This window comes from Solea solea, chromosome 14, assembly GCF_958295425.1.
Source record: "Solea solea chromosome 14, fSolSol10.1, whole genome shotgun sequence".
In the NCBI taxonomy this organism is placed as follows: domain Eukaryota; kingdom Metazoa; phylum Chordata; class Actinopteri; order Pleuronectiformes; family Soleidae; genus Solea; species Solea solea.
In genome coordinates, this window is record NC_081147.1 from 10728978 (window position 1) to 10749546 (window position 20569).

The 20569-nt window shown below is 41.5% G+C and overlaps 1 protein-coding gene and 1 long non-coding RNA gene across 4 annotated transcripts; one reads left to right on the forward strand and one right to left on the reverse strand.

Annotated features, from left to right (window-relative positions):
• Window positions 1-624: 624 nt before the first annotated feature.
• Window positions 625-17941, forward strand: LOC131472912 (uncharacterized). Of its 3 annotated transcripts, none has more exons than XR_009242155.1 (5): window positions 625-882; window positions 1302-1357; window positions 2864-2968; window positions 3344-3404; window positions 15831-17941. It is a non-coding gene; the product is annotated as an uncharacterized LOC131472912 (long non-coding RNA). The 3 variants fall into 3 exon arrangements; XR_009242153.1 differs by lacking the exon at window positions 15831-17941 and adding an exon at window positions 4679-6158; XR_009242154.1 differs by lacking the exon at window positions 15831-17941 and adding an exon at window positions 4679-6158 and having other exon boundaries at window positions 3344-3400.
• On the reverse strand, window positions 13557-20242 carry tbx22 (T-box transcription factor 22). The gene is made up of 8 exons (XM_058650402.1): window positions 19830-20242; window positions 19148-19442; window positions 18041-18142; window positions 17760-17934; window positions 15815-15979; window positions 14969-15033; window positions 14640-14725; window positions 13557-14550 (listed from the first exon to the last, which is right to left on the reverse strand). Exons 1-8 carry the CDS (start codon window positions 19969-19971, stop codon window positions 14006-14008), a joined length of 1575 nt encoding a protein of 524 aa, XP_058506385.1. The 5' UTR covers window positions 19972-20242; the 3' UTR covers window positions 13557-14005.
• Window positions 20243-20569: the final 327 nt, after the last annotated feature.

The window sequence follows — 20569 nt, forward strand, 5'->3', positions numbered from 1 at the left end:
CTGCAGCAGCTTCTCACTGTCTGCTCCGTCTATTCAACAACTCACACACACACACACACACACACACACATACACCACTACAGTTTCTACTATGGTCTCTACAAAAGCTACAGATGCCATGTAGGCCTGGAAATAAAGTTAAAGAAATCTAATCTATTATAGCAAAATGCAAGCAGCTCTGTGTGGATAAATGATCAATTTACTAATTTGAAAAAAAAAAAAAAAAAAAAGAGGAACAAATGACGTCATTAGACGTGTACCACAACCAACCGAAACCGGGTACAAACTATTTTTAGCCTGGATTGGAACTTGTCTGCTGTGGATACATTTCTGTAGCGGCGGTGACGTAGGAGGGGCGGGCACGCAATGCAAAGTCGTGACCATGTGACGACGGCTGACGTGTCATCGATGATGTTCAAAGATGAAAATTAAGTGAGATGCTGTAATGCGGTATTCCAAATACAGTGTTTCGGTCCAGATGTAATCGAGCACAGACTAATAATCACATAACACGTGAACACAGATGGACACGTGATAACAATAAGCCCTTTTATGATGAAATAAAACGACAAATGCCGTAAGATTCGGAATAAGGCTGACGAGACAGCCGTTTTAATCGCAGGCAGCCCTTAAGCAAAAGCGGAAGTGTAGGACAGTGAAGCATCTTGCCTCGTCTCAGTGACGACTGCAGCCTGAACATTCAAAGCAAACAACTGCGGGAAAGCAGCGAATGGCTGAATGTGATTTCCTGTGTGTCACTGCACAACCAGACTCAGTGTTTGTCTCATAGAAAGACCTCAACATGTCCAAAGTGGACATTGTACTTTCAGGCTACAGCAGCAGCTGTTAGCCAAGAGCTAGCCAAGTGCTAGCTGGCCTCAGGTTGGTGGAGTATTTAGCTAGCTCACCTAATAAGTGCGACAAACAATTTGGATAAATATAAGATAATAAGATATTGTTTTTGTTGTTATATGATATAATGTATTGTTTTCAAACTATCTGTATTTGAATGTGTGGATGAGTTTTGTCAACAGTGTTTGCAGACCTGCTTTCCCTTAGTTGCCTTTTAGAGGAACAACAAAGTATTTTGAATTGAATTTAATGTCAGAGGAACTTATTATGTTATAATTTATTCATTTAAGTACTCCCGTAAATCACCCCATGAGAAGGCATACAGAGTATAAGTGCAACTCAAAGAGGATTTCAGATTGGCATGTAAACCAGTGGATCAGCAAAGACTGCAGTGTAGCTAACCTGCATATCACACATGGATCATATACTGTTCTTTTTATGTTTCTCAGGTTGTCCGGAAGGGCACATTTGGAGGCAGCCAACCAGGTCAGGACTGCATGTGCAGGTCAGGATTTATGAAACAGTTAAAAGACAACCAGTAAAACATACAGCATGCCATCAAAATAATAATTCAACCTCACCCCCCACTGTAAACGGATGGTAATTTACACAGATTATTACAACAAGACTGTGGTACAACCAGATGACTCAAATGGGGAAGTGAAATCAACAAAAGTCTATATCTGGATTCAAAGCGGGGATGTTGCAGTTCATGGTTGGGGTCAGACAGTGTTCACAGCATACCCAGTACCCACCCACTTTATTAAACCAGTCCTATATTTACAGAAAGATATGTAGACATGCCGTAGTTTTAACTTATTTACCTTAAGCTTGCTTGACATGTGCATTCAGAGATGGTCTTAAGCCTATCTCGGTTGCAAAAAGTGAAAAGTGGTTATTTGAGTGACTGTTGCCTTTTTAACATTTTGAACCAGTCAGACCATTCTCCTCTGACCTCTGGCATCTATGAGACATTTTCACTCTGACAACTGCTGCACTCTGGATATTTTCACAGTTTTGGGCTATTTTAAACCCGAGAGATGGTTGTGCATGAAAATCCTAGTAGATCAGCAGTTTCTAAATGTACTCCGACCAGCCCGTCTGAATCCAACAACCATGTCACGTTCAAATCTCTTTCTTCACCGTTTGGTATTTGCAGCTTGTATTTGCATTAAGGAGCAGTTGAACAGGTGTACCTAATAAAGTTGCTGTTGAGTGTGTTTTTTGCCGTGCAGTGCCACTCTCAGAAAAATGCTCAAAGATGATTATCCGTGTATTAAAATCTATACAAAGGAGGTAGACGCACAAATATAAAGCCACCAATTACATAATGCCATTAGATGTGCTTCAGACGGTGCTATTAGCATCTTGCTTTCATAAGAGCCTCTTTTTTTTAAAATTGCTTTAACTCAGACCCAGGCATCACGTCATATAATACAGCTGGAATAGTGTCTTTAGAAATTGAAGAACAGCATGAGATCAAAAATAGAAAAACACTTCCTCACTGCCTCTGTCGTTCATGTAATGCTGCTGTAAAACCCCAGCAGCATCCATTGCTCACGAAACATGTTCGTTAACGGCAAAACCTATTTATAAGTAACCACTATCAACTACTGCAATGATGAATCCTTAATCAGCAGTAGGTTTGAAAATGTCAGAGATGGTTGTGAGGATGAGTGGTTGTCATGATCAACATCTGGTTATAAAAGCTAAAAGTGACACCTAGTGGAAGTATGCGTGTACAGCACATTAAACTTCTGTCAACAGACATCTCACAGTCTGACGTCAAACACCTGGAGCCTGTTTTACACCATGATGACAAACCAGTAAAAATAGAGAAGACTAAAGATCATTTGCACAGGTATCTTGACCAAAAGTATTGATGTTGTTGTTCAAATGCTCCTCCTTTTTATCTCAGTGCTCAGATTGTTTGCCAGCATAATAATTCACAAACAAATACTTCTATTAAGGCTTTTCTAACTTTGTTTTTGGTATCCACATTCCTCTCCAGGTCTCTGCACCAATGGACAAGTTTGAAAAGCAATTTGAAACTCCTGATGTGCAGACAGCTCTGATTGAAAAGACAATTGGCCACACCACAACTATCAACCTAAAGGTAACAAGCACATTTCTGTCACATCAAGAGAAAACCTCTCTGTGCTGCTGCTCTTAGGAAAATTCAAACAATAAATCCTTCTTTTTTTGTTGTTGCTGAGAATGAATGGATATGCTGTTGCATAAGATGGCTGATGATGCAGGGTGGGTGCAGTCCCAATCTCCATCAATAATAGATACAGTGGCACAAGTATTAATAAAAGAACACACTGTGTATACTCATCTCTTTCACGATTCACAAGGTTGTGTTGCAATAATAAAGGATAATAAAGGGCCATTAATGTTAACGCTGCAGTTTCAATCAGAGTTTGATGGGAGTTGTTTTCCGTTGCAGGTGAAAAACTCATTCTGTTTTATTCCCCTTCTCTTTTTTTAGTTTGGTTCTAAACCTGGAGCTCCGTCCAGCCCGAACATCTTCACTGACTTCAACTGAGTAGGTAACTTGTTTTCCTATCATTTTTAATTTCCATGACATGTTTTTTATGTCCCACAAACCGAATTCACACATTAGTTTTATTGTCTTCGACGTCTGTCATTTGTCCATATAAATTTGTGCTGTTCATATCACTATGATTTATTTAAGGTATGTGAGGTTTTCCCCACAAAGAAAACTATTAAATGAGCACAGAACATTCTATACACACATTCTTCACTGTTCAATTGTTCTAAAGTAGAACAGCTTTTGAGCTTAAGGGTGAGAGCATGACATGAACTGATATTTGTGTGTCCACTATTTATCTGGATAGTGCAGCCACTTATAGGAGAACGATTTTGGTTTAATAATGATTATAATTATTACAATAATAAAAATATCTGCACAAAAAAATGAAGGAGGTAGATGAGTAAGAGAAAAAGGGAGGGACAGAAGTGACAGAAAGTCTTCAGGGTTTGTTGCTCTTGCTTTATCACGAAAAATAATTGTTATGAGAGAGATGTTGTTTAGAGTCTTGGTATTACTGCTGCAGAGGAGCATTAATATGCACATTAATATTTAACATTTATCTATTATTATTTATCAGCTCAGTAATGACACAACACTCTGCTGTGTTTCTTTATTGTTTTTTAATTGCTAATACCTTATCCTAATCTGATTACACGGTATGCACAAAAGCAAAGATATTTGCTTTTTTTTCTTTTGTGTATTTCTTTGTATACTGCCTGGATATTGCTAAGGACATGTTTTTGTCCATTTCTATATTGTTGTCGCTTGGCTGTAACACAAGCTGGGTACTGATTCAAAGTTTTAGGTATGATATCGATGTCCATATCTGGACTTCAATATCAGTGCACTCCTCTGTTCACTGAGACTCATGTGATTAACTCTTTAGTTACTGTAAGTTGAAATCGAATGACAAAACATTTTTGATATTAGGAGATGCAGAGGAAGTTTGGTTAACTACAAAAGTATTATAGTTTTATTAATACCATAAAAGTTTTGAAGTTTGATACGCAGCCCAACGTTTGATCAATGCCACAAAAATAATCGAGGTGCGATACCCGCCCCAGCTGTAATGTTGTAACACATTTTTCTGCTTATTTATTATTTATCCCAAGAGGTGTCATGATAAATGTTTGCCTCTGCTTTTTTACAAGTTTTTTACTTGTCATGGTTCCTGTCATGTTGTGACTGTGCTTTGGTAGAAGTTTGCACCTCCACATGCCTCTGATTCCTTTTTCCATATCACCCCCTCCTCTTTCTCCCCCAACACAGAACAGATGAGAGGTCAAAGGTGTCACCTGTAGAGGAAGCGGCCCTCTGCCGCTCGCATGCCACTGCCTCATTACACACACACACAGTTCTCCATGTCCCATGGGGGGTGAGTGAGTCTCAGCTGGGAGCCATTACAGGTGCCGTCTAAGCACACACACAAATATCTATACATGAACACACCTGCACCCCGTGTAGCTGATGGGATTCCTCCAGAGTGACACTCGACCACCTCTGACCCTTTTTGTGTCCTTTTTAATCATCATCAGCTCTGACTTAACTACATCCACAATCATCATCAGTGGCCCCGGAGTGACACGGATCCCTATTACCAGATACTTTGATGAGTGAGACGTCTGCAGTGTGTGTGCAGTGCGCACACGCCTCTTGAGGCCCTCAGTCGTTCTGACCCCAACAGTTGTCAGTCATTTCTGCCGGCAGTTAGATCATCTGAAATTAAAATTCCACATGCCTCAGATAAGTTAAGGCTAGCTTTGTTTTTAATCTTTTTATAGCCCTCAGTGGCCATCTCTTCTCTTTAAACGTGATTAAAGCATGGGAGAGACTGTCATGTCCTATTTTTCTCCACTCCGTGTGTTTCCCAACATCTGTGCAGGGATGTTTCCTCCAGATGTGCAGGAGACGGCTCCTGTATGTGCACAGCTCTGGGGGAAATGGGTGTTTTTGTGTGTCTGTGTGAGGTAGGTGTTGATACCAAGTGATTCTCCTCTCCAGTACAGTCAACACGTCCACGTCCCAAGTCCTAGAGGAGTGGTACTTGCTGACAGGCACGGATCCGGTGGACTGGTGGTCCTGTCCCCGTGGCTGACCTGTCTGTGTCTGCACAGGCGGGAGAGCTGCTCTGAGCCCCACACATGCTGGCTCAGTGAAAAAGCTCTAATTGCAACAAAGGGGATTGGTTGGACTTGATTCACACACAGGATGTGATGTTCAGACAAGGATCAGCAGGAGAGGATACATGCGGCTAAAGCATAATTGTCTATCTTGAAACTAAAACACAAGGAAAGACTAATTTACTGTTCCATAACCTCTGGATGATTTCATAATAATTTCTCAGAGGTTTCATGGAAAGTAATATTAAATATAGTTCTTGTTAACAGAGACAGTGGGGAGACTTGCATAATATTTAGTCATTCAGTCTCACAGCAGGTCAGTGTGACATGGAAAACAATTGTCTGCAGGAATCATGGACATATAAAAATAATGTAGCAATATATCTTAATTTATTGAACATTGTATAATAAAAAGTTGTATTTTAGTTGCTGTTTAATCTGTTAGGCTATCAACAATTTATTTCCTTGTATTTCATTGATGTTTCCCAAGAAATATAAAAAGTAAATAAACGTTAGAGGAGGTTTTATACAGCATAGTGAGACAAGGATGCAGGGATTAGAGCCGTCACAAAAAACAACACACTGGCTTATAAGAAATCTGGAATGCCATACACAGTCAATCCAATCCAAATGTTTCACAATTTTTTCAAGCAAAAAGCCAGGATAGGGACATTGTAACTTCGTTTTGACAATTTGTCCCTGTATTGGTTATATATGTATGTTTTATTAAAAAAAAATAAAATAAATAATAATAATAATATTCCCTCTTAAGTTGTTTTTAGTTGTGAAGGGTAAACAATAAAGAGATCCATCTTGGTTTTAACATGCTGGTTTTTTTGTATGACAGTGTTTTATACGGCCAGGTGATACAGGCTCTTTTTTCCTCTCAGCCTCCCATTTGAAATATTCAATTACCATCCGTGAAGGGTCAGGTCAAACACAGGAAGCCAAGCTGATTGGTTTTACTCAGATATCGATGGGCATGTGTGACCAATCGCTGCTACCCAGGGCTTTTCCCAGTCTCCATCTGTTGCTGCCATGTGTGTGTGTGTCTAATCGTTCCAGCCCAAGGCCTTCCCTGGTTTCCACTCACCTCTTGACCATTGCTTCCTGTCAAATGTGTTAACGCTGCTTTTAATCAGTTTTACTGCCTCGTGCGCACACATACACACACGCGTCAGTCCAGCTGGCCCTATCCATCCATCGCTCCAACATGTTCCGTTAAATCTCAACCAATCACCTCCTTACACCATCATAACCTCAGTCATACGCACGCGGAGACACACACCTGATCCTGCCAGCCTTCTCTTCACCCTGTTAACCCCCCTCCACTTGACCCTCACCTCACCTCACCACCATCACCCACCCTGATATCTCTTACATTGAAACAACCCGTGAACATGGACATACAGCCCGTCTTTAACTCTTTATTGAGGCTGTCTGCCAGTCTTGGTGTCTACACCATATCATTCTATACAGCCCTCTATTTTTACATCATACAGAAGGACCTGTTGCCTCAGGTGACCGGTCACTCATAGGCCTATAGATAAAACTGTTTCCTGAATAACTTTGTCAACATTATTATTTTCCGTTTGTCTCTTTGCATGCATCGTTTGTGATCAGAAAGGGGAAGGCGTGACTAGATGATGCTGCAAATATCAGTCACACAGTCGGAGCATTTTATTTTATAAATGGCTTGTTACAACTAGGAGGTAAATGCATCAACACAAATGTGATGATAGATACTAAAGGTTGTGATATTTGTAGTGTAACGGACACAAAACGTGGTATCGAGCCATATTGACATGTAGTGAGTTCTCTGATGTTGATAGCACAGTTGGTAGCACTCTCAACTCCTCAACTTATTTGCTTACCTGTAGCTGTATGATCAGTTGGGCTGCACCAACCAGACCACGTCCCATTGGCCTTAGATTTCTGTCTGTGTTTAGAACCAATTATTAAATGTTCAACCACAATCGCACTAAACTATGAGGGTGAACATTGATCACAGGACAAGCTCAAAGTAGTGCAGTAGGCTAGACAGCGCAAGCCCAATGTATAAGTGAACTAGGTGGCTGGGGCCCCTGATCAACAGGGGGCTCCCATAGTAACATATTAAAGCAATCTAGATATCTTTAGATGGAAATAGTGTTGAGCTTGAATTATTTTATTTTGGGGTTGAAGATTTGCTAGTTTAGTGCACATTTTCACATCAGGTCTAAGTTTTAAAAACCAAAGTATTTGAACTGTTTTACTTGTTTAATTCAAGTTCAGTATCACCACACTTAGTGCTTCACTTTGAATACAAGAGTACAAATGAATATGAGCCCAATTTTGTCATTTTACTAAGGTAAAAAAAAGAGTTTCTAAAAAGAGCTCTCTTTTTGCCTTAAGAGAGCTTAAGGCACCTTAAAGGCTCGGGTCAACGCTGAGGCTAGCAAAACATTTTTTATAGAGCTGCTAGATTTCTGAACTAGCATATTTCTGCATTAATTCTGTGAATATGTTGCTTCATAAATATCATTAAAATAAATATTTCTCTACCACTGGTATTAAGGCTGAAATAGACAACTTTTTTTGAAGTTAAACCTGACTACACAGCGGAATGGCCACTGAGTCTTCCATTCACGCTCTCACAGGACCGGGCACAAAAGAATAGTTTTTTCAGTATCCAATACAATCAAGAGAATTGTGTTCACTCAGTATCAATTGTGTTTTTCACACAGCAGTGTTTATGATGGCACAACACAACACCAGCTCTTTGGCTAATTGCTATTTCAAGTAGCCATAATCATAATGTCGATACATTCTGGTAACATAGTATGAAGTTGCTTTATGATTGTGTATTTTAATTCTTTTTTGGCAGTGAAGGTGAGGGTAAATAACAGGACGGAAAAGTGATCTATTGATATGATTTATGGATTATATTATTCTTGTTATATTATGGATGTAACAGAGCCTGTGTGTGTGTGTGTGTACACTTCATTCAGACTAAAACCTGGTTCGTATGAGGCAGAATCTCATTTCTGAGGATCTGGTTAAGTTTAGAGCTGATATTTTAATGATGATTAATAACCTTCCTTATGGTTAAGGTCAGGCATAACGCTTTGTTAAGACTGTTCAAATAAATGGATGTCAATGCAGTGTCCTGATAGGAATTGCTGCACAAACCTGTGTGTGCGAGGGAGATGCATACATGCATATGGTAAAACACTCTGCAGGGCTGCTGTTAGTCACACTGCCGCGTCTCAAATTGAATTAGCGTTGACAGCGCACAGCGCCAGCCGCGTGTATGTGTGTGTGCACTTGGGGCACTCACTGTTGGCAAGCTCCGTGTGTGTGAGTGTGTGTAAAACCAGAAACGAAAGAGGGCCCTCTCCCCTGAAATCAATTAAGTGAGTACAGATCTGTTGTTGTGGGGGTGAGAGGGGGCACATCCTGTAGAGGGCAGCCCAAGACAGACAGCACCATCTGGGGCAACAGGCAGTTTGACCCTGGCTGAGACATGAAAGAAGCAGGGCAGGGATAAGGGGAGAGGAGAGGACAAGCCAGCATTAAATCACTCTTTTCTCTCCTCCTCATTCCCTCACCCCAACCCCTCGTCTGCCACCTGATACATCAGCCATGGAGCATCATTCTCACTCAATCACTCCCCATCTCTCACTCCCTCTCTCTTTATCTGTCCCTGGAGTGATAACCTGTCATACACAGGAAACAAAAAGAGGTACGCACGATCTATCCCTCTGTCAGAGATAGGTGTATGGGTCCAAAGAGGAAAAGAATATCTCACATCTCTTGTTCCAAAAAGGATGATTTATAGGTTTGCATTAAATAAAACCAATGCTAGAGTGAACACCCATCTATTGCTCTTATTCTCTCTCTCTCTCTCCCTCACTCTCTCACACACACAAGCACCTGTAGGATCCCCTTTTGGTCCACGAGGCAAGGAATTAGCACCCCCCTCTCTCTTCTCTCTGTCCCTCTTTAGGGGGAGGGATGGTCTTGGGTGATGGACAGCCCGGGTCAGAGTTTGTGTTGTGTTTGTTGGTCATAAGCTGAGTGCTGACAGCCTCTCCTCACCACCCCGCACTCTTACACACAGCTCCATTGATGACAAAACACTCGGCCGAACCAGTAAAAGATAAAGTAACTGAATTACATGAAACATGGCCACAGTGAAACATGAGCATCTGTGGTATTTAGGTTAAAGTTGATTCAGCATTTAAGGCACAGCACTTCAAGTCAACATTGGAGTACAGAGTATTTAGAACATTTATCTGCAATACAGCAATTTAGAAATATTCAATAAGTAAAAGCCCTTCTTCTAAGTAAAGGTACTTGATGTGCAATAATAGTGTTTGTATTTGTACTTCCTGTATATACTTTTTCATAGGACTTGTACAAATATACTGATATACTTTTTATTTTTGTGTGATGAAAAAGTGAGAATTATATTTGTATGCTATTATGTCACTAATGGGTTGACGTGTACAGAATATTTCCGAATTTTAAATTGTATTTCAGTAGTTTAACCTGTTTGTGTCATATCGTAAGTACCAATGCAGCGATTTCATGACGTACGTTGCCCACACTTGATGAACATCCGCTGTCGTTGCAAAGTGTGAGAGCTGTTTGGGTCCTTTCCCATTTTCTCTGATGAGTGACAGGAGTCTGAGGCCTGGGGAGTTAGACACGCAGGCCAGGTGCCAGGCCATGTGTTAAAGTTGTCTGTCCTACACTCATGTAACCTCTGCTCCTGTAAGACAGGAGTCTGTCAGGGAGCACATGCCTGTGTGATGACCCCCTGACCTCCCATCTACACGCAAATGTGGACACAGAGCAAAGAGAATGAGTACACACATAAACAAAACTAGCACGCTAATACAGGGAGGCTCCTGCTTCTGTCAGCACAGCTGTGATCTAATGCTGCACCCGGGCTCAACCCGGCCCATGTCAGAGTCCAGAGGAGAGGAATTGACTTTCACTTGTCTGTGAGGCAAACATCTCTGCTTGATAGTGAAGTCGAAGAGCACTTAATAACTGTTAAACTGCCCTTGCTTTTCACATTACTCACTCGGTGTAATTCAGTTTCAGCCACAGCTGGTTTCACTTTCAACTTTACAGCTGAGCTCAGTCACGTCCCATAATCCGACCTGATAAATAACAAGCTTTTATTGAGTTTGTAGAGAAAATAGCGTCCAGTATAAACCTCCACGAGAGACTCAGAGCCAAATGCAAGCAAGGCTGGAGGGCATGGTGCTGAAGAGGAAACTGTGTGTGTGTGTTTGCGCGTGTGTGTATGGCAGCTATTATTAGGAGATAACTTACGTCTGTGTGTGTCTGTGTGTGTGCGTCTAATCTAATGAAGGCAGAGTATATTTACACGTTCCGACTCTCTGCTGAGCTTCTCTCGTGTTTCAGGATGCCATTTCACATGAATGGAAACAAATGACTTTGGGCTCAAATTTCTCTCCCCTTCACTACCTGTCAATCACGCTGGACTGGCCCAGAAACGTCCCTACTTGTGTTATTACAAAGTTGAATCAGCACAGTTTCCATGTTTTTCCAGCCACCCTCTTCAGCGGGATTATTTCTAACCCTTGCCAAGCAAATTAACAACACGAGTGGGAACAGGCTAATCATCGACAGGCTGATAACCCATGTAGTTGTTTTTAACCAACTCAAGTTGTTAAGCAAAAGTGAAGACAGTTATGGAAGACGAGTACGAAAAGAACAGTAGCAAATACTAAACAAACCTATGGTTTCCTTACAGAGATTTAGATTAGAAGAGTGATAATCACTTTCATCTGTAGGCTCAGATTTAGATTAGAAGAGTGATAATCACTTTCACCAGTAGCCTTTTAGCTCAGTTAAGTATCAAGTGAAAGCAGAGAAACAGCAAACCTGGCTCTGCCCTAGCTTCTTTATTACGTACAATATCCCAAGTGCAACAGTTCAAGTGAAAGCACCTAGCCAAGAAACTGTCTACCACTCCCTTATTATCACACTTTGGGTTTTGAGTCATTTAAACAAATAAGACATAACATAATGATCTCGTGTCCTGAGCATGTTTTTATATCGTCAGACAAATCCATCTTAGCTTTTTACATAATTTGCCCCTGGGATCGATAAAGTATTTCTTATTTTGATTCTGTTAACTCTGTTTTGATGCTTTACTCACTGTTGCAGCACAATGAGAGAATAATTGACAACCATGACACATCCAGTAATAAGTGCAGTAAATGCAGACATTTGCAGTGCATTGCATCAACCATCTCATGTCCAACATGTTATTGGGGGGGAAACAGTGTTAGAAGTGTGCTACTGTTGTTCTTTTGTGTTTATTTTGCAACTTCTTTAATTTTTTAATGTGTTTTTGGCCCTAAATTAAAATCACACCTGGCAGTTTTGATCTGGAACACAACAAATATTAGTTTGTGCCTCTATTTATGAATATATAAAATGTTTGCGAAACAGTTTACATTGGCTAATTCAGACACAGAGTATTATAATATTTTTATATTCAAAATAGTTCATAGTCATATGGGCCATGAATTGCATATAGAAGTTCACAAGCTTGTTAAAAGATCTCACTCAATATTAGGCGATAATGTATTATGTGTTGTTGTAGATCATATTCAGTGACCATTTTTGACTGGAAACAACAACGACAAAAGTTAAAGGTGGTTGTGAAGTTAAAATTTCACCTGACTATCTCATTTCATACACCCTATCTTGCATGCGTGAAATTGTAGTCTCCATACCCTAATAATGACAGGCGCTTATGTCTTATTGAACACTTGTTTGTGTGTGTCTGCATTACTATACTGGCAAAGTGGATTTGCAGGTGAAAAGTTCAGCTCTCCCAGTATGTAAGCAATTTGTCTCACTTAAAGACCAGGAATTAGTTAGAAGATTAAAATGATTGTCTGACATGGGCAAACATGGAAATGACGGACAGTATCAAATAACCAGCACAGATTATGTCTGTCTGCAGACAAAGGCCAAGCTGTTGGATTGTGCACCTGACCACTCGCTGAAAGTTGGGCCATCCCCTGCCTGAGTTCCCCAATTAACTTCTTCCTGCTATTTCCATGTCCAGCGCGTATTAGTTCACTGCCTTGCTTGGCCATGACAAGTAAATTGCTGTTTGGTTATGACCGTTTGTCGGGAAACAGGCCATTTCCCCTGCTTTTCCTAAACCGCTGTTCCTAGCTCTGCTGAGAGAGAGAGTGAGGGAGGGATGAAGGGAGGGAAGGTGGGAGGGAGAGAGGGATGGTGCTGGGGTTTTGAGTCTAAGCTGAAGGCAGGAATTATCACATCAGCGGCTGGACGGGCGTGCCCCCTTTGGTATGGACAAAAAAACACAGCTTTAAGTTGGCCCAGGGTCGGCACTGACTCTCCACAGCCTTCCACATGACTATGAAAGTCAAGTCTGCTCACAGCAGTATTGATTTACTGTTGATCCTGGAACAAATTTACAACAATGACTACAGTCACAATGACAGGACTGCTTTAGTCCATGTTAGACTGTAAGGAGCCTTGTTACAGATTGTGGCTAACATAGGCCTCAGTAGAATAACCATTTCACCTCCATGCGTCTCTGATTAGTCTTTTTATTTGTAATAAAGTACAGGAATGGAAACTAGCAATCTGAATCCTGGCAGCTGTTGTTATTCCCCTAAAATCACAAAAAAAGAGACCTGATGAGCTCATGTTATTAGTCAGGGATGGCCAAGCCTGACATGGGGATTCATCTGAGTCCTGGGCTCCAAACACACAAAATACGCTCTTGTTCATTTTCAGTGAATGCTACTTGATTACTGCAACATAAACATCTGCACTATCACAGGAGGATATTTTTGTATCAAAACACTTCCTGTCACTCAATAGCACACAATGTGTTTCTGTTTACTTTGCATATGTTGGTATGACTGGAAAACATGAAACATTTTCCTCTTTTATGATCGTGAAAAGAACATACTGAAAGCTTGTGTATGATCTGTGCAAAAAAAAAAAAAAAATAATAATATGAAAAATACTTTAATGGGCACTTATGGTCAGTTTAACAGTCACCCTCATGTACAGTAAGAGTTACATTACATACCTCTGGTCCTATTGCTGATGCTCTTTGGTAAGGCAGTAAAGAGGTTCGGCTGTGCCGTAAAAAACATAGTGTTTTCTGTTCCCGACAAATCTCTACATTATGTCTACAAATCTGGTTCCTCCAATGTTGCTCTTTTGGGTTCTAGCTGAGTGTTCTTGAAAGCAGGAGCTGCTCATAGTCTGCTTCAGGATCACTGTTTGTGCTGGTAAGTCTGTACAACATGGATTTTAAATACAAAAACACCCCACAGAGTTCTGTGTTTGTTGCTCCTTGCTCAAAGACAATGCAGTCTCTCTTCGTCTGTTTTGCTGCAATAAGTTTTAGCCTCTGATTCTCAATGGCCCAGAGTCTGCAAGTGGGGTCCAGCTGTTAGAGGCAGTGGTTGGTGGTCGGGTGCCATGGAGACTGGCGCAGCAGACAGTCTGTGGTGTCTTCAGTGAGCTTGGCGTGTCGGGATAAAGCTGCAAGCTGGGGATTCAGGGGGAGGCTGTAGCGGTAAAGACAATAAGGGCCAGCAGCGTCAGAGAGATGAGGGAGGAGAGACGGCCCCTGAGGGTGGAGGGGGCTGTGGAAGGGGATGAGGCAGGGGGAGCTCCCTGCAGACCCATGAAGACAAGGCTCCCGACAGTGGGGAAGTTTCTTTCCCTGCAGGGCAGAGAAGAACGGGAGGTCTGTGAGTGGAGAAGATGCAGGAAGGCCCCTCAGTCTGTCGGCTCCCAGAGAGGAGAAGGCTCTGCTGGGTAGCGGAGAGGTGCTGGGTGAGGTGATGAGGGCCTTGCTGTAGAGGGGAAAAGCAAAGGTGGGGAGAGCAGAATCCTGGCAGGTCAGTGCGGAGACGGAGAACGGGTGAAGTGACGGGGATGAGGAGAGAGGGAGGAGGCTCTTCACACTGCTGGTCAGTGACCCTGAGCTTCCTGTTGAGAAAGAGATTCAAGATTCAAAGGAGGCTGAGATTTAAAAACAGAAATGTGAGAGTGTAAAAGAGCTGCAGCGTATGTAGTACCTTGGAGCTGTATGGTGAAAGGCTTCAAGTCCAGGCTGAGAGGGCTTCTCCAGGGATACGACTCCAATAAGCCATCCAACACTCCTCTGTACACACACACACACACACACACATATAGCATATACTGTAAAAACACTAAAAATGTTATTTCAGGTATTTAAATATTGGTTTTGAGAGGTGTGAAATTCTGCACTACACACATCAACTTCATTTGAAGGTTTTATGTGGCATCAGGTTTCCGTGGTTGAACCTTAAATCCCTCTTGGGTCCTGCAGTGGAACAACTTGAGCAAAAAAAAAGTTTTGTGTGCTCGGCGAGTTTTTCTGTACCTGTTTCTTCCTGGATCTCTGAAGCCCTTGGCGAACGGGTTCCTGTCGATCTTCAGTTTTGTGATCTTGTCCATGAGAAAGAAAAAAGACAGCGTTAAAGAGTGGAGGCGTCAATGAGCTCAGCTTTACAACAGCATAGAGAGTGACAGGGCTCCCCCTCAGAGACTGCATCTCCCAGCAGCACCCAGGGCGATCAGCCATGCCAAACAGGGTTCTTTGAGAAGGGGGTTCAGGTTTTGTACAGTTTTATTTGGGGCTTTAATAAGCGGTGGACTCCAGCAGTCGGCCCAGTCACAGCTCGTTACTGAGTTTCTGTAATAATACTTTCACTGATCGTAAAATGAGCCCTGATGAAAAGAGCTGGCAGTCATCGAGGACAGCTCTGTTACTGGAGGAATGGTAGCCAACACTGGGGTCAGCACGGGAACACACACGGCCTCTCTGAGCTGCTTAGCCCACTGAAAATAGGGACACTGCAATTTACGGTCTGTCTGTGACCGCAGGGGGTGGACCTCGTCATCCTCATGATGGGAGGATTAGAACATTTGTATGAGAGGTCAAAAGGCTCGGAGCTGTTGACTAGATCTCCATAACAATCACTACGCTCTTCATAACAATCACTAAGATCTTCATAACAATCACTAAGACAGTGACAAAGACAGAACATCTGCTTTTGGAATATTTTGGCCCGAAGGCAGAATGTAAATTAGCGGAATCAAATACTCAGCAGTAAACATTACATTGCATGTGCACAAATTTAAATTTTCCAAGTGTAATTTTGAATGTATCCTCAATGCACTAATCACGACTTGAGCTTCACATGTTTCTTCTCTGCGATCTTGTTACCTGTTGATTCTGGTAGGCCGTGACTGTGGTGAACTCGGTCTCTGGGAACGAGAAGCTGTGCACTCCTTCAGCAGGCAGCGACTGGATCTGAGACAAGTCCATCCGAGGGTCGTGCCGGATGATGTGCACCCGCGGCTTGTATTTGTGCATCGACTGAAGAATAATCTGTGTCAAGAGACAAGGATGACATAGCTCTGTGAGGTGGGCCATCAGAAACTTTGAACTGCTGGGTATTTATTTATATAATAGTTATATGCATTATCCAAGTCTGAAGATCTTTTTTTCCCAGCTTATTATTTTTTATATGAAATGTCAGAAAACAGACTTTACTATCACATTAGACAAAAAAACTTTTTCTTTTCATATTGAGAGGCTGGAATCGGAGAGTATTTGCAATAAAAATACATATTTTATTTCTCTTTAACAATAAATTAATAAAAACTTTATGGACATTAGCCTATACAGAGATTTCAGTGATCTAATTGTTTCTGCATTTCATGCAAGAATGTAGGATATCTAATTATTGATATTTAAAAAGAATTTTTTTTTTCAATTGATTAATCTATATCCACAGCAGCATAATGGTTAATTTGTGATTTGTCTCAGCCAGGTATCCCTTGAAAAATAGGTTGTTAATCTCAATGGCGGTTACATTTAATATGTTAAATACCGGTTATATTAAAAAAAAAATGTACACAGGGTCAAATGATTCAAATGAATATATAATAAAACAATATACAACATATACAAGTGAACATGCAGTATGATCAGGGAAAACAATATAAGAGTCTGTAACCTCAGGTATTGCATTAAACTATGCACTGTTCAACATTAATTGTCACTAATTGGTTTGTGTGCAGAAATAACCAATTCTAATTATTGTTTATTCATCTTTAGACATCATCATATAAAAATAAAATCATATCCGTATAAAACTAAATATATTTCCATCGGCATAATTACTAATATAAATAGAGTAATTAAAAGTGAATGTCTGAAGTAAATAAAGACCATGTATATACCCTGTTTCATATTCTAAAGATGCCACAAACTCTTCAGTCAAACAGCCACTGAGCCTCAGTGGCTGTTTAACATAAAGGATTATGAAAAGCAAGTTTGAGCTTTCCAGTCAAACACTTGCAGTTTCTACGGCCCTTCATTGTAAACCAGAGTAATGAATTCTCCACACACAGAATGATCTAAATTGGGAGGTGGTTTTATAAACAGGGAGATTAAGCCAGAAGCCTCCTATAGCCCCCCGAGTCATTACATCTGTCTGTAAGTGAACTTTTACAAGACGTAGTGGAGCACAGAAGGATTTCCACTTCCTTTATCCCTAAAATGTGTACTGCAGACTCTTCCTCCCAAATTATTCTGCACTATTAAACCGGAGAAAGTTCAAGATCTGTGTGTGACGGCAATAAGCAGCTCTGTGGTTGCTCTGGTCTTCTTTTATAACATGACATTTTCTAACGACAACGCTTTGCTGACAATTATTCAGAAATATTTGTAAGATGTTGACTTTTGGATTGAGGCATTACTATTCAGACAGCGTCTCACACCCACAGAATTAAGCCTGGACATACACAGACCCCACATCAAACACCTGTGTGTGTGTGTGTGTGTGTGTGTGTGTGTGTGTGTGTATGTAATAATGCCCCAAAATGTAACTTTCAATTTCTGACACACCAGTTTTCTTTGTCTTTTTCTTTGTGTGTGTAGAAAGTAGAGTAGATCTATTAAACAGCATGAGTTTATGGTTACTGAAAAAAGTACAAGATTTGGCACTATAACTTTTTCTTCTCCCCTATTAATTTTTATAGTTGGTGCCCTTTTTTTTTTTTTTTTTACTTGAGCCCCATGAAATGTCTTTGCACGCCACTGGTATTTATCTACTTTCTATTCGACAGAGAAAAAGCAGCGCGCGGACAGTTGTGTTACCTACATGTCCTTTATCGTCCATCTCGTTGTTGGTGAGTTTGACGCGGTCGAAACTGACGACCTGACGCATCCACGTCTCTCCTGCGCACGGCGAGTCCGGGTGCACGTAGAGGCGGGGAGAGATGCAGGAGTGGTCCGTGTTTCCAGCCACCATCCACTGCGAGCTGTGGTACACGTACCTGCGGGGAGGCGGATACACATGTGTGTAAATAAATACATAAATAAATAAATATTTCGTATTTAGTTACAGTTATAATTGTATTTATTTAAAATAAAGAAACACACCTGTAGCGTTTGGAGTCCACTGGCATGACGTCCATCGCGATGTAATACTGTTGGCACGGGTCCAGATTGCGCACTTTGACGCGCACTGAGGGAAACATTCTCCTATGGGTGAGGGAATAAGACAAATTCCAGATTATTCTTTATTGAATGTAGATATTATATTTGTTTACCATTTCCCCAGAATTCCTCAGAAAATAAACATTCAGAGGCAGAAACTGTTCCTGCGTGAAAAGGCCATGTTCAGTTCGGGGGGGGGGGGGGTGTTCTCGAGGGGTCGCGAGGGCATCTTCACTGTCTTGATTTATGGAGCGTGTTCATGGTAATTGAATAAAAGGAAGCTGATTTCAGTGAGCAGTTGTGTCCCAGTAACTCATTTCTGGATAAGGAAAAAAAATACGAAATAGAAACTCAAAGTCAACATAATCTAACTACCAAGAAAGAAGAAGATGACATTATGTTATTAATAATCCAGGATAGAATAATATAACCTATGTTTAATATTTAGTTAATTTTCTAACTATTAAATTCAGTTTGTCTGCATTTCATAATTTTCTAAAAGTGCTTTTAGCCATCTTTAATTATCGAACGCACTTTTCCAATCCCAAAGTGAACATGACAGTGAACGCACACGCGCTGATGTTGTGTCCCAGTGAAAGTGAAGTCGAGCCGCTCTGTGCAGAGCAGACTGTGGCCTCACTCAGGCTGGTGAAGCAGCACCTGTCTCCACAGACAGCAAAGATCACATCTCACCACCACTTCTGTCTACTGTTTCATTCATAACAGACGCTGCAACACAGAAACTAACGGGTTAGAAATACACAAATAAACCTGCAGAGTCTGAGTCTTGATCCTAATTTAATTAGAATGTTAAGGAAATGACCAAAATAATAAATACTTCTAATACTCTCTCTTTAAAGACCAAATGTCTGATTTAGTTTTAGTGTTTAAAATAGTCACATTAAACCCGTATTATTGGGCTGGTAATTATATTTACATATTGCACTCTGAATGGCACGTTAACCATAATTGTTTTAACTCGGAGTCTTTTCTACAACTGTTCCCATGTGTTCCATAGATTAGATCAAAAACCGATCCTCTTATTCAGACCTTCCAGCTTTAGTGATGATCATCTCGGTGCCGATCTCATAGAACCTCTTCCACAGCTCGGAGCCCTGCAGCTCCACGCGGACTCTCAGCTCTTCTCTCTCCGGGCGACAGTCGCTTTCCTTCGGCTTGCGCTCTCCTACGTCTGGGTCAATGTGCTCCTCCTCATCAGCTCCTGACCTGACAGTGTTTCTCTGCGGCTCACAGGAGGAGCTCTCCTCCTCTTCCTTCTCCTCCGGCCTCCGCTTCGCTGCTGAACCTGCTTTCCTTTTCGGGCTGACTGGACTCTCACGCAGGCCTGAAAGTGCAAAAGAGTGGACGTTAAATGTAAAGATAATAAAGGAATACTTATGTTTAGTTATGTGAGTTCACTTATAGTCTAAATACAATATTTTTAAAGTATTGGTCTGAAGAAGATAAGCATGTATGCATTACCAAAATAATGCTTTATTTGAAAGAAAGAAAGAAAAACAGGGATCCTTGCTGCAGCTGACACGGAGAATATCTACACAACTTTCCAACTCACTTGACACATTTGGCTTTTAACTTTTAAATTTTAGGTTCAAGTTTGACTATTAAATATAGGGCTGTGCATGTGTCTTTTGTTGCTCCAGCTCGTGCGTAAAATGGATGTTTAACGCAGTGAGATAGTCTTAAAACCCAGCTCATAATCCGTGCGTCTCACCGGTGAAGATGCTGGCATCTCCGCCGCTGTCTCCCGCAGCTGAACTTGACTCGTGTCCCTCCGACACTTTCATCCTCTTGCACGGTTTACCGACCAGCGCCTCCACCGAGAACGCGTGAGCCCGGGAGCTCAGACCCTGCATCTCGAGATAAGATCCAGTATTTCTACAAAGTCCTGTATCCGTCAGAACTTTGACTTCTCCCTGCACAAGACTCGGTCCTCCAGCTCATTCAGGACATGCAGCAGCAGCAGCTCAGGGAGCCCCTCTTCTCCTCCACGCTGTAATTGATCCGGTGCGTCTCCATGTGCTCTCCATGACGCGCACCTTCATCCAAAAAGTCCTTGATTATTGGCACGCCTCTCTTCCTCACCACAATATTTCCCTCTCTTCCCCTCTGTGCGTTTCTGTGTCTCCCCTTTCCTCTCTGCCTGGTGTAGAGGGTTCGTTCCTCTGGTTCACATCTGCGCGTCACAGAGAGGGAGGGAAGAGAAGAGCGCAGCGCACATTCCTCCACACGGGCCTGAGCTGCAAAATAAAACATCATCCTCACAAACATCCGTCCTTCATCAAACCTTAGAGTTTGACTTTAGTGAAAAAAATAAGACATTTCACAACCACATTAACCCTCCTTATAAAGTCATTCAATATGTTTTCCTTACACGTGTTAAATACTTGGACACAACAAGACAAGACAGTGATTTATCCACAGTAACAGGTGACATCTAAAGACCATGTGTTG